Below are 14160 nucleotides of genomic sequence, written 5' to 3'. Positions count from 1 at the left end.
TATGGGTCAGCTTTTGGGATCTGTTTTAGCCCATGATGCTTTTCAGTCTGTGTGTATATAAATGTGGCTCTTGTTATCACCATCTTAAGAATTCATTCTTGTTTTAAATATGCTGCAACAGCAAGTCTCAATCAGAGTGTGGGTAAGAAATCATAATCACTCTCCACCTTGTCCGTTTGCTACATTTTGGTTTGTTTAAAAATGGGTATCCATACCAGCAGCTCTCTTGCCAATGAATTCGAAGAGCGTTCTGGCTTAAATACAACTTTGAGTCTAGTGGACAACTCTGCGGCATGCTCTTCTGTGCAGTGTTTTCGATTACCAATTACTGAACTGTTTACGGTCAACAAAATTAATAAAATCATCCAGAAATTCCTAAATGTATAATACACAACCTCAAGACAATGTCAAGCCTGAAAATATTTATTTCAATATAGAGCAAAAATAGCCAGTAATCATTATGGCTGTAGCAAGTAAGCAGGTCTTTTTATTAAAGGGTTAGTTCACATAAAAATTAACTAATGGTATAATTGAGATCAGTGGTCTTCAGAACATAAATTTAAGATTTAAGGTGAAATTCAAGAGCCCTCTAATCCTTCATAGACAGCAACAGACTTGAATTGTTTAAAGTCCAGAAAAGTCTAGAAAAATACCTAAAATCTGAATATTGTGAAGCTACAATACTTTGGTGTGCACATAAAGCAAAAATGAGTTTATTTAATAGTGTCTTCTAGTGGACTTCTAACCGGATCATAAATCTCACTGTTCGGATCACTTTAGGGTTTTTTAGTCACTGATCTGACCATTTTTTTGGATCAGTCAAAATGGGAAGGAGACGAATGTAATTTTGCTTTCCATTTATTACAAAAACAGTTCTGCAGGAGACTTTGTTTTAACAAAACTTTGAACCTTTAATTTTATTAATAATCAGCTGAATAAAAATTAATTGTAAAATATTTAGTACTGTAAAAAACATTGCTATTACTATTGCTGATGACGCTAAATGTAGAAATCTAACATAATTTGTATAACCCATCATTATTTTTAGTCTTTTCAATAAGTGATTCAGTTATTCACTCATAAAACTTTGTTTCATTGCTTGATGGATCATTTTTTTTAAACAATTATTCAGTGGCATATTTTTGACTGCTGGTTGTCGCCACCTATTAGTTAATGTAATTGCTGCCTACAACTTTCATTTTTGAGCATCAAGTTAAATTCGTATGACAGTGATTTTAATCTTAACCATAAATATCAGTGGTTTTATTTAAAATATAAACTGTTACCCCAGTACTTCTGTGTTATTTGACTGTAACTTCATAACTAACTCAAAAGACTAAAGACTGAATCTCTTAGCATTAATAAACCTATGCAAATCACCATCATTTATAATTTGTTACATGGATGTTGAGGTCCTGATCGTTTAATGATTAATCGTGCAGCTTAGACTGAATGCATTAATGCAAAACACCTTTAAATCCCTAAGAAACCCACCACTTCCCACATAGCCTACCACAACTTCCGTCATCATTATATTTTACAGGAAAGCCTAAATGCTTTCATACATGTGATTTGAATGACCGTGATCATTACAAATTTAGGATTAATCTTCGTAAAAAAAAATGTATTTGCCTAATCCGTGGGTCACGTGTGTTCCCAACCGTGGGTAGTGATCCGAACGAATCCCGGATCAACCGTGATCCGTTACACCTCTAGTTTCTCATCAGTGTAGGGCATGTTCATGAGCGCTTTGTTTCAAACAGAAGAGAAACTTTTTTTTTTTCTTCTTCTTTTCCCCCCCGCACAAAAGTGTTGTGGCTTGATAATACTTGAACCACTGATAGCATATGGTCTCTTTTGAGGATGTTTTTGGTATATTTGACCATCTCTGGATCATTGCTCTCTATGGAGAATAAAGGAGGGGCCAGTTTTCACCTAAAATAGCTTCATTTGTGTTCCAAAGTCAAACAATGGTCTCAAGGGTTTGGAACAACATGATATGAAGTACTTACTAATTAATAACAGATTTTATTTTGGGTGAACTAATCTTTTAACTAATAGATTTTCATTTTAAGGTCTTTCTAAATCCAACAATCTGCATGTTTTTGTTGAAATTCTGAGTAAACGCTTGAGAGTGGCTGGGCTGTTTTCTGTGGCAATCAGCAGCATGCTTGAAGTTGTATTTAAAACAGAATCTTCTTTTAAGTCAGCAAGAAGCACTTGTCAAAACATTGAAAATAAAGATTTAGTTAAGCTTTTAGACCCAGAATGTGAAAATGTTTTCCTTTCTCAATTTCTGAAGGCCCTGAAGGAGCAAACCTGTTCATCTACCATCTGCCACAGGAGTTTGGTGATCAGGACTTGTTGCAGATGTTTATGCCTTTCGGCAACGTCATCTCTGCCAAGGTCTTTATTGACAAACAGACCAACCTTAGCAAGTGTTTTGGTGAGTGGAGCCGTGTTACAGACACACGGGGTTGTAACTCGCTTTGTCTCTTGATTTGTGAGTTGCTGTTAAATAACTAGAATCCATTTGCGTGTTTCTTTTTCTTTTTAGGCTTTGTAAGTTACGACAATCCAGTTTCGTCCCAGGCAGCCATTCAGTCAATGAACGGTTTTCAGATTGGAATGAAGCGGCTGAAGGTGCAACTTAAACGATCTAAAAATGACAGCAAGCCATACTGAGTGATTTTGCTCTCAAATGGACTTGGTTTGAAAATGTTTTTCTGGTAAGTGGAGTGTGACGTTGGAAAGCTCTAATGACCCCCACACCCAACCCTTAACACCCGTCTTTCCTAATCCTCCTTTTACTTCTCTGGCCTTTCCTACATATCTTCTCTCTTAACCTTAAAAACATGCAGATAACCTAAAGACAACATGCAAATTGTTAACATTATGAATTTGTTCCAAGGAGAAATGAGTTGTTGTTGTTTTCTCTTTTTCACATTTATATATCTATCTATCGATCTAATTGTTTGTTGATCTTTTGTTTTCCCTTAAATCTTTTTTTTTTGGTGCCATATTACAAGTTTGCTGTGTATAAATCTTGCGTCAAAAGGATGTTGCACAACGAAAGCCAGCCTGCGTGACTGCTTTCAGTCCCTAAGACTGTTGATCACTCCGGTCTGGCCCCTGTAGATGTTCACCTGTGTTTACACTAGACTCTTGTAGTACATTCGGACAGTGTAATGCTGATGCCTCCTACAATGCTGCCTTTCTAGAAAATGAAGGAGGCTTGCTGCATCGGTGCAAAAGATAATCAGTCACCTGAAATATTATTTTGAGCATCTGGAAAGTCAGGCTGCACTCCTCCATTAGACTCGGTTTTCATGGATGCCTTTTTATTTAATTCATTTATTTATTTATTTCACTAATTTATTTATTATTTATTTTTAATGTGTCTGTGTCTTCACGATGAGGGTGATGTGACATTGCTTCAAACGTCTGTTTTATGTATTCTGTTGGAGGGCTCTGCTGACAACAGTATTGATGATGATGATGTTGTTTGTTTTTTAATCACATTTTTTACATTCTAACAAAGACAAACACTATATATCACGTGTTCATAGAGGACGGTTAATCCTTCAGTATTGGTCGTTGGCTGGAGATGCTACACTTACTCTCAGGACATTCTCACCTTTCTGTCAGACCAAAACGTAATCTTCTACTCACCTGGTACATAAAAAGTGATGGAGCGCTTTGTTTCAGTTCATTACTTTTTTCTTAAAGCCTCAAATTTAAGCAAATCCTTTTTTTGACCCAAGATTTTTATTCAACGCTGAAGAATCTGCCGGTAGCACGTACGGTTTTAAAATGGCATTTGTATAGATTTTATTAGAGTTTTTTTGGTGGTCATTTGATGTATTACTTAATTGATGCCTCAATTCCAGAGGTTTTCATTAAAGCTTTTAGCAATATTTGCATTCTGGAAAAGAGACTGAGAGATGACATTGCCAAGAAACCGAGCGGAAAAGAAAGTTTACAATTGCTGAATTCATGGCCACTTAACTGAAGTTTATTTCCAAAACAAAACGGCGTGTGGAGTTTTCGATAAGTATTTCATTCTCAGTGTTTGTAGGTGGTCTATCCAGACCCGTCCTGCAATCCTCATCTCGGTTAACCTTGTGATCGTGTGTTTGGTAGTTACTCCACGCGGCTCGCTTTAGTTGAATATTAATAATAATGTTAATAATAAGTGTTCAATCAGATGTTAACGCCAATCTGAGTCCTGCAGGGTCGCGAGGTGAGAAGCTTGTTTTTATGGAGACTGAGAAGAAATCATTATCCAGATAGTGTATATTACTTAACTATTATGCCTTTTCTATTTTTATAGAGGTTTTATAATATTGCCTAAATAATTTCTCTGAATTAAAACAGTTGTTTAAAAAAAGAAAATCTCTCAAAAGATTCAACAGTGTTTTTGTAGAATCCTAATGTGAAGTTTTGTGGATGCATTCACCGATTGTTTAAACTACTGATGTGTGGCTCTTTTCTTTACTAGATGTAGTGTGTCGCCTGTTAAGTCAAACAATTGTACCAAGAGCTTCGTTTCTTTAAGTCTGAAGCAGATCCACGGTTCAGTCTAAAGCTCTTACTCGGTGTAATATCTCCAAGTGCATCATTTACATGTGTAGTGACGAATGCTGAAATGTGCTTTTATATCGAGTCATTTCCTCACACCGTACCATTAGTCAGAACTGTAGTAGTGGAATTGTATTCTCTTATTTTACATTTACCTCACTATTGTTGTCACTTTTTGAAACGCTTGTATTTATTAATGGTGCATTATTATTATTATTATTATTATTATTATTATTATTATTATAATATATTGTTTTCATTGCAAAGAAGCCAGTTCTTGTGAACTTCGCAATCGTAACGTTTTTCCACGCTTCTCAATCCAAACGTGGAAACGGATGTGCCACTTTTGCTTGCTAGTTTGTTTTTAATTCATTAGAGATGCTGCTTTAGACTGAACCCAGGTGTGAAGCCCCTCTTGAGATGCTAGCGCAGGGATTCCCGCTCCCTGATCTGTGCCTCTGTTCAAAGAAACACAATTGTATTACAAAACCATTCAGCGGAAGGAAAGTGGAAGTGCGCCACGAATCACCATTTTGATCAATCCAAAGATTCTTGTAAACTTGTTCTAGGCAGGGATTCTGTTTGTCAGGCAGATTATTATTATCATTATTGATCCAGAGCAGATTGACTGGCGTTTGTGCGCCTTTCCAAACAAGTACAGTAGTAGTTCCACTAATGTGCCAAACACATCAAGTCTTAAATTTCTGTATATGTTTTGTTCCATCACGCTGTTATCCTTCACGGAGTTCAATGTAGCTGAACTGTACCCATTTGTGTCACCAACCAATATGAGCAGCTCCAAATATATATATGCATTATTCCACAGTCCCACACAATTCAGAGCTGAAGCACAAAATAAAAGACTTTCTCTGAAAGAGCTGAAACATTGAAGCACAATTTTTCTTTTTGTTTCTCTCTCTCTCTTTCCCTTGGTCTAAATCAACACAATAAATGTGTTTGTGAGAAGTGGAACTGTCCAGGACAGTGTTGAGATGTGATAGCAGTCGTAGGCAGGTTGTGTCGTCTCTCTCGGTGTTGTTGTTATTGTTGTCGTTTAATGTTATTCCCTTTGTTCACTATTGGCATGGTGCTTACCTCTTTCTTCCCACATTTCCTCCTCATTTCCTGTGTCGCATTCAGTGTTTTGTGTTTAGATGATGTGTGCACCTTTGAGACCCCCCCCCCCCCCCCCCACTCCCCATGCAAAAAAATAATCATTCATGAATTTGTGTTGTTTGTTTTCATCCCTTCTCCTTTTTTCCGTTGTGCTTTAACCTAGGTTTGTTATTCGTTTTATTTTTGTTTTTGTTCTAGATATCTTCGTGCCCGTTTGTCATCGTTTGCCTAGCATGTCGATGTGACGTCAAAAGTTCATCGTCCAGTCCGTTGTCCTCTTCGCTTCTCTGACGCTTGAAATTTCACACTTGACCTTTTTTGTTAACTTTTGACGCTTGTTGATTACTTTTTTGTTCGTTTCTTTGTGTGATGTTCATTTCTGTCATTTGTGCTGCCAATAGGGGGCGTTAGAAAGACTGCTGGAAGTGTAAAAAGTTTCTCGAAAATTGTTTCCGAGGGAGCAAAGAGTCTATTTTTCTAGAACGTTCAAACATAACCACTAGGTTTCAGCCGAAGCTTTTAATTTTTCCGATTATTCTTATTGTTTTCTTTCTCTTTATGGGAGTTTTATTGTTTTCAAGCAGTCTTTCTAGCGCTTCTAATTGTACTCCTTTTTTGAGTTGTTTTTTTGTCTCCTCAAAGCAGCCATTCAGTTTGTAGAGTCACTTGTGTGTGTGTTCCAGCGTGGGTGTGTTTCCCTCTTTCTCTCACTGTTAGTTCTAAACCTTTTAGAGGATGTGTTCGCCACATTTTGCTGAAATCGAGGATAAACTTTGTAATTTGTGTTAGGATAGTTGGCATGATGTAATTTTTGGGAGTTTCTATTAACAGAGTGACATTACAATAGACACTTGAATTGCCTTTTTTTTCTTTATGTGTGTGTGTGTGTGTCGAGCCAACACGGGCACATGTTTTTCATTTTCCTTATTGTGTGAAAATCAGGATTAGTCTGAAATAATGCATAGAATGAGCAGAGTTGAATTTCTTGTCACAGGTAAATATTAAGCATGCATGTTCTTTTTGTTTTTGTAAGTGCACTGAAATCCTCAGCAAAATGTGATCTAGTTCTGTTTCAAAAAGTCAAGATGAATAAAGTGGTGCCAAAAGTTTTGCATGTCGCTGTTGGTTACATTTGCAATACGTTTCACGGCTTCTGCTATTATGGTCTCATTTCGATGGATTAAGATTTAAGAACATTACAATGTGCTTAGGCTATGAGTTTTAACCATGTATTCTTGTGAGTCCTTAGATATAAATTGTGCCTACAACAGCAAAACATATGCTCTTCTTAAGATGTTGTTCAGTTAACGATGCTTTGTTATAACCACACAGTTGGTCTGTTTTACACTCGGCTTGCAAGCTTTTGTTTCCCCCCCACCTCTTCTTTTTCTCTGTACAAGTTGTGGACTGAATGACAGAGCTCACCTTAACTTTTAATTTGAGGGGCGACCCTCTAATGTCCAACATGAATGAAGAGCTACATGTGGGAGTTTTCTTGTTTTTAAAAGATGTATTCTGACAGACTAATCCAATCGGGGGTCAAGGTGGTTGTTTTCGATTTAGATTTTAAGCTGCTGTTTTGTGAGTTTAAATGTACTCTGAGATGAAACCATTTCCTGTGGGATGTTTGTCATTACTGGTACAGAGTGATTGTATTTAACATTTAAGATTTGTACAGAGTTTGCCTTTTCTACTTCATAAGTTGTTTCACAATGTAGAAGCATGTAGATCGTAACGCCATGACCAAACGTCAACCTGTACAACTAAAACACAAAGGAAAAATAGTCTACTCCACAAAGCAGCCTTTAACTGAATTGAGATGTTTTTTTTTTTTTAAGTTGTTTTTGTCATTTAAGTTGTGTGGTTTTCATTGCAAGTGTAGAGAGTGCAGAATTTCTTAGATGTCTGAAACCAGTGTGTTGTATAAGGTTGGTTAAGGATTTCACACTACTGTCTTTTCAGAAATATAGCAAAGTGGGCACCCATGAAGCAGTCATCCGGTAGTTTCTCTTTAGTTTATGTATGATTAAACTGTTTGAAAAGATTCACACATGCTGTGTCTGGATTCATTTCTTTCCTCGAGTTAAAGATGCCAGAAATCAAGCCGTTGTCTTATTAAAACGTGACTTTTTTTTTGTCCTCTAATGGAAGTTGGAGTCCCTTTTCATTCCATCATTAAATGTTGGGTTTTAGCACTAGCCAGGCTTATACATTGTAATAGTCAAAGTTAAGATGATTGAAAATGCTTATCAGATACATGTAATATTTGTGTCTCATTGTTCAGGTTAATGTTTACTCGTGGGGTCCTGTGGTCTGCAAACTCAAAAGCTTTCAGTTCTTAACTGTGATGTTACATTAATGAAGAACAAACGTGAAAGTTTCACACTTTAATACATGCTCATAATTTAATTTGTAGATCACACAGTAAATCATCAATAAAGACAGTCAAGTAGCTGAATAATTAACTTTAAGCCAGTCAAGTCAAGATCAGTCCAATCCTCATTAATTACGTACATGTCGCTCAAATCTAGGAAAACAGAAGCAGATTCAGTCATCCTCTTCAACATGATTTCCATCAAACATTTATCACACACAAACACTAACAGTCCATGAGGAACCAGTCCCAACCCAGTAATACAGCAGAAAGACATTGTTTCCAACTGTGACCATGCTCGTGATCAACTAAACACTGGTTTTCAAAGGTATGTAGTTTACAGCAGACAAAAGTTTTCATTAAAAGTGAACGTACACCAGAATTCACTTTTATCCAGTAATGATCATGGCTCCTATATGATGGATTAATGTGTGCTTCATTTAAGTTAACTGCTGAGTTTACTTGCAGCTCCGCGCACACTTCTGCTCGTTTTTTTTTTTTAATAGATCAAAACTTTTGCATGGCAAGTGCCGTATGAATGTTTACACCATTTTGTGCATAAACCTCATTTATAAATGAGAGCCCAGGTGTTAATGTAGGAACATTATTACATTTTTAACCCGTTAAATGTCAGTCAGATGGAGATTGGCCAATTAAAGACTTGGTTCATCCAATACTGAAAGCTGTCATCTTTTATTCACTCTTCACTGGCCACAGACCTGTGAGTTTCTTCTGTTCAGCACAAGATGTTCTTAAGAAAGCTGAAAGGCATAGACATCCTTACTATTTGTTTTTCCTACTGTGGAGGTCAGTGCTTATCAGTTTTCAGCTTGAGCACTTGAGGATCAGTAATTAGAAAAGATTTGTGGGGCAAACTATCCCTTGAAAGCTGTGGCAGTAGAGCTGCAGTCACGCTAGAGTTTGTAAGTAAAATTCTGTTGTATGGCACTGTGAAAAGGTCCGTGATTAAACAAGATGATTAGACATGTAATAAAGCAAGCGATTGGTCTGTTTAAATTCCTGTCCAGAAAGGTCATGTTTTGATTGGTCTCATGCAATCATGTGAAGCAGGTCAAAGTTCACCAAGCTTAAACTTTCAAACGCCGCGAACTGCGAAACTTGACGCACAACGTTGCATTTCCGGTCTGACGCATTCGTGTGAGTATGAATGGAAGTCTATGAGGAGAAAAGTCCAGTGTGACCGCAGCTTTACAAGTCATGAAAGTTACTTCAGTGTCTTCCAAACAGGGCATGTTATCCTCTGAAGCACAGGTGTCAAACTCAGTTCCTGGAAGCCGTTCCTTTAACCCTAATCAAACACACCTGATCAAATTAATTGAGTCCTTCAGGCTTGTTTGAAACCTACAGGTAAGTGTCTTGGAGCTAAAATTTGCAGGGCTGTGGCCCTCCAGGAACTGAGTTTGACATCCCTGCTATAAAGGAAACTTCAGAGTGAAAACTATCATTGTTGGCCATGTTGAAGTGTTGCTAAAAACTGGCCACTTTGAAGGGCTCTTTGGAATGAAATGATTTTGAAGAATACAACTGATGGACACTTCAGACAGTGATCCTTTAAGTAGGGAAGTTGTTTAGTGTCACACGCTGCGTTTAGAAGGGTTCATCCCTATGTCCTAATCCCTTCCGAGAGGTCCTCCAAAGGGATAATGGGGATGAGCCCTTCTGAATGGAGCACAATACTTCAGTTAGTTAATGACAAAAGTAAAATCCCAATATAGAGTAGGTAACTGTGACGAAAGAAGAGTGAATAAAAGCACCATCACAATGACAACATGGTGAATTGAACGTATATTGATTACATTCATACTACAAAACAAGTACCAAGTATAATTTCATACTCAACCAAAGATAGCCCGTATCAAACTATATTGCATAGGTTTAGGGTCATTCTAGTAGGAATGACCTGATTTTTATTTATTTAAATTCCACCCAGACCAGGGGTGTCCAAACCCAGTCCTGGAGTGCCGGTGTCCTGCTGAGTTTACTGTAGCTCTAACTGGCCTCAACACAACTTCACAGATGTTTCTAGAAATCCTAGTAAACCTGCGGTCACACTGCACTTTTCTCCCCATAGACTTCCATTCATACGCACGCGAATGCGACAGAATCGAAATGCAAGCTTGTGCGACAAGTTTCGCCGCTCGCTGCATTGCAAAGTTCAAGCTTGATGATCTCTGACCTGTGAAATCGCATCACATGATTGCGTGATCCCAATCAAAACATGACCCCTCTGTACAGAAACGTGAAGCATGGACCTATCGCTCGCTTTTTTTAAATGTCTATAATCAATTTGTTTAATCCCCTTTTTACAGCACCGTACAACAGAATTTCGCATGCTCAAACTGTAGTGTGACTACAGCGTAAGAGCTTGATTAGCCAGACCAGGTGTGTCTGATTTGGGTTGGAACTAAACTTTGCAGGACACCAGCCCTCCAGAACCGAGATTGGGCACCCCATTCTAGTATATCTAGTTAGAGCTTAATTAGCTGGTTCAGGTGTGTTGATTAGAACTATGCAGGACACCGGCCCTCCAGGACCGAGGTTGGACACCCCTGATCTAGACCAACTGTCATCTGAACCCTGCTCCTGTGTGACAGGTAAGTGTCAGAGTTTACTGTTGTTTTTAGAGAGGTTATCAATATCTGCACCGCTGACAGGACACAGGTGATTATACTTGGATGTGATGTTCATTTGGACGAACACTGAATATGGATCATGACCAACAATACGGTGCAGATCTGTACTGTCCTGCTGGAGCTCTTCTAGGCTTTTCTCAGTTTTCAGCACACCGCCACCCTTTCCAGAAGAGTCCACATTCTCTGGGTACAGAGTGTCTCCTAAACAGCAGATCAGAGATTATTAGATTCTTTTAAGCCTGGTTTATACTTCTGCGTCGAGTGATCGGCGTGACCCACGGCACATGCCTTGCGCGTTGTCGTGCATTTATACTTCTGCGCGCTGTTTCTGTTGCTCTACAATAACACTTCAGAAACACTAGCTGGCAGTAGGTGTTTATGTTCCTCTGTTTCTTCGCTGGTGTTTTGTTTTTTCTGAATGCTACCTTAAAGTAGCAGTGGCTCAAACTCGCTCGTTTTGAGGCTTAAATCGGTGGACGTGAAACAACTTTAATCATGAGGTAAAGGCAAAACAACAGTTTCCATCTAGAGCTCCTTCACGGGACTCCACACTTATAAACACTCGCTCCATCTGGCTCGCACGGCTCACACTCGTCAGCATTACCAAATTGGCCAATCACAGAGCTTGCGCTACGCGTCAATGCGTTTACCTTATGATGATTAAAGTTGTTGCATATCTGCCGGTTCTGGCTTCTGAATGAGCAAATTTGAGCCACTTCTACGTTAGGTAGCATTCAGAAAAAAACAACACCAGCAAAGAAACTCGACACAGGAACAGAAACACATCACTGCCAACTAGCATTTCGGAAATGTCATTGCAGAGCAACAGAAACGCAAGACATGCGCAGTGGGTTACGCCGATCACTCGACACAGTAGTGTAAACCAGGCTTAAGGCTTCATCAGTCGATCAGACAAACATTGCACACTTTTGTCCCATCAAAAGGAACCCAAACCCCACGCAGTCTTCAATTGAGTCTGCACTTTCATGACTTAATACCGATTTATGCTATTTGTTTATTGAATGGTGTTAAAATCCGCTTGTATCATTCCTTTGCACATATCAGCCAAAACTCGTGTACCTGTGAACAAACCTTGTCCACAAAACCTCAAGTGACCTAGAAAGTGCCATTTTTGATTGGGCCCAAGACATTAAGTCACTGTGTTTCTTGATCAGTCACTCATTTTCTTCCTAATCAAACTTTTCACCCCATTGGAAAAGCCTTTAAGACCAGAAATGTAGTGATGGAGACGAATGGTGACATCCACACTGTCTACTATTAGTGTGCATCCAGGAACCTGGATTAGAAAGATTATATTAAGCAATCATTTCCAACGATATACTATTTGGCATAATTACCTGGTAAAAGACTTGCAAAGCCATCAGAGGTCACCATGTGAACAGGCAGCCACTGCTCACAGCCCTCTGAAGACCTCTGCCAGGCAAAGCGATGGAGATCTCTGAGAGCTGGAAAGCGGCACATTCGCCCAATGTCATAGTACTGCGGGGGAGCGATCCAGATGTCCCTCGATTTGTAGCTGCGCAGCACGTCTAATGGCGTGGACCACTGACAGAACAAAGCAGTAGTGTTATTTGCACAGTTCACTCGCCACAGTGCACACGATCACACTTCCTGAAAAGAGAAGCCAAACATTTCAATAGCCACCTGGCTGCAGTACAGGTCATGAACCCCATCCTCTCTATAATGAATTACACTTGTGTATTAGGTAGTTCTTTTACTGGTGAATGCTCTGGTGTTTATTTGTCCAACAGGTTTGCTTTTAGTTCATTATGTCCTGTGAAATAAATGGGTTGAGCATCATGAGTGGTGTGCTCGAATATCATGGCTCTGCTTAAGTCTTCAAAACCCTAAGTGTCTTTGAATTTCTTTCTCCTGTTGAACACAAAACAGGACATTCTGAAGAACACTGGGGAAAAGCAGCCATTGGCATCTATAGTAGAAATAAAAAATACTGTAAGAGCCAACAAAAGAAAGCCAAACAGGTTTGGACCAAGTGGAAGATGAGTAAATGATGACAGAATTGTCTTGGGTGATCATCTATCCCTTTAATTGTAGGGATTAGGGCTGGATAAGGTCTGGGAAAGTTTGAATTCATTAGTAGTTGTTTCTTGACATTTAGCCATTTGATGAACAGTGTTAATTAGACGCAGCATAACTAATAATGAGCGCTCTGCATCATTATGAATATTAACGAGGGTTCATCACAGTGTGCAACTATTAGCTGTTAATTTTGCTAGACAAATGATCTATGACTGTTCCACGGTGCTGAGGAAATATCTACCAGATAATAATGCAATGTTAGGCGCAGTTCACCGCTGTTAATTGTGCAGACACCTTAAAGTGAACGATCTCCTTGTCGTCGTGCAGTGTGTGCGGAGTCTCCTGCAGACAGCAGATGTAAAAGGCCGTGTCGTATCGCCTCTGTTTGCCGTACAAGCCTATGGGTGTCAGCCAGTTCCCCCACTCGTGCAGAGCCCAGATGTTGGGCAGACACTGCAGCTCCCTGCACATCTTAATGAAGTTGGCCGGATCTCCAATAACCCGAGACCTCCACTTTGACAGCACCTCTGTGCCCCACTGTCCGCTCAGTCTGGTCAGGCTCGGCTGCGTGTCCGCGGTGCGGGTCACGCTGTGCTCGTCTTTGGGGAGAACTAGAAGCACACCGGACTCCTCAAACGTCTCTCTCACCGCACATATCCTAAAAGCAACGTCTCCCGGGATCGGAGAGCCCAGCGGGGATCTGTCAGTGGCGAAAATAGGCGGCCTGGTCTCAGGCGACTGCTTCACCACTCCGACGCCGTAGTTTGGCGCTTTGGTGAAGGGTTTAAAGAGCTCCTGCCACTCGCTGGAGAAGTCTGACGCGTCCACCAGACCGCCGGGAAACACATAGGCATTGGGCATGAACCCGCTTTTCCTGCTGCGTTTCAGCAGGAGCACTTCATAGTCAAAGGCAGATTTGTGCGCTACATCAGTGACTTTCTCCAGCCCTGCTTTAAAAGTGTCCGCAGGCAGAGCGCGCCTCAGCCCGGCCGTCAGAATCACCGTCGCCGCTTCCCTCCAGTGTTTCAGCGCCGTGTTCATCCTGACACCTGTTTACCTGTTCATCACTGAGAGAAAACCTATCCGGAAACTTTCGACGTCCGCTAACTAACCTGACATGCCGTGAAGGACAGCACTCATAAAAAAGTAGTGTTTTTATTGTTTGGTCATTGAGCGCCCTCTACGGCAAGGGATGAATGCTTGCGTTTCATTACAACATTTACCTCAACATATTTTTATTCATATACTAGAAGTAAAACTGATTAAACATAATGATTTATTACATCAGCCAAGTCCAAAAATACCCACACAAATATCCCAGACTAGTAGCCTCAAACATCTGTGTGGTAAATAACAGGCTTGAAATCACACCAG

At 39.7% G+C, this 14160-nt stretch overlaps 2 protein-coding genes across 12 annotated transcripts in view; one reads left to right on the top strand and one right to left on the bottom strand.

Moving 5' to 3' along the window:
• celf1 (cugbp, Elav-like family member 1) overlaps nucleotides 1-7747 on the top strand; it is a 38793-nt gene extending 31046 nt beyond the window's left edge. For 10 of the 11 annotated variants that reach the window (XM_056461839.1, XM_056461833.1, XM_056461831.1 and 7 more), the window contains 3 exons: nucleotides 2303-2446; nucleotides 2558-2729; nucleotides 5896-7747. In XM_056461839.1, coding sequence (XP_056317814.1) covers nucleotides 2303-2446; nucleotides 2558-2685 — 272 coding nt within the window. In that variant the 3' untranslated portion in view covers nucleotides 2686-2729; nucleotides 5896-7747. Of the gene's footprint in view, nucleotides 1-121; nucleotides 2230-2302; nucleotides 2447-2557; nucleotides 2730-5895 lie in introns of those variants that run through there. The other variant, XM_056461840.1, reaches the window with a different exon arrangement.
• Nucleotides 7748-10393: 2646 nt separating this feature from the next.
• On the bottom strand, nucleotides 10394-13911 carry nudt19 (nudix (nucleoside diphosphate linked moiety X)-type motif 19). The gene is made up of 3 exons (XM_056461828.1): nucleotides 13081-13911; nucleotides 12084-12291; nucleotides 10394-10926 (listed from the first exon to the last, which is right to left on the bottom strand). Exons 1-3 carry the CDS (start codon nucleotides 13825-13827, stop codon nucleotides 10694-10696), a joined length of 1188 nt encoding a protein of 395 aa, XP_056317803.1. The 5' UTR covers nucleotides 13828-13911; the 3' UTR covers nucleotides 10394-10693.
• Between the last annotated feature and the right edge of the window lie 249 nt (nucleotides 13912-14160).

This window comes from Danio aesculapii, chromosome 7 (genome assembly GCF_903798145.1).
Source record: "Danio aesculapii chromosome 7, fDanAes4.1, whole genome shotgun sequence".
NCBI lineage: Eukaryota > Metazoa > Chordata > Actinopteri > Cypriniformes > Danionidae > Danio > Danio aesculapii.
This window is presented reverse-complemented; position numbering and strand designations above follow the sequence as displayed.

What these genes read in the sequence shown, in the direction of transcription:
- nudt19 (XM_056461828.1), bottom strand. Translation starts at nt 13,827, where the DNA reads ATGAACACGGCGCTGAAACACTGGAGGGAAGCGGCGACGGTGATTCTG. An exon ending in AGGAGATCGTTCACTTTAAG is followed by an intron (nt 12,292 to 13,080) that starts GTGTCTGCACAA and finishes TTGTTCTGTCAG; the next exon opens with TGGTCCACGCCATTAGACGT. An exon ending in CTTTGCAAGTCTTTTACCAG is followed by an intron (nt 10,927 to 12,083) that starts GTAATTATGCCA and finishes TCTGCTGTTTAG; the next exon opens with GAGACACTCTGTACCCAGAG.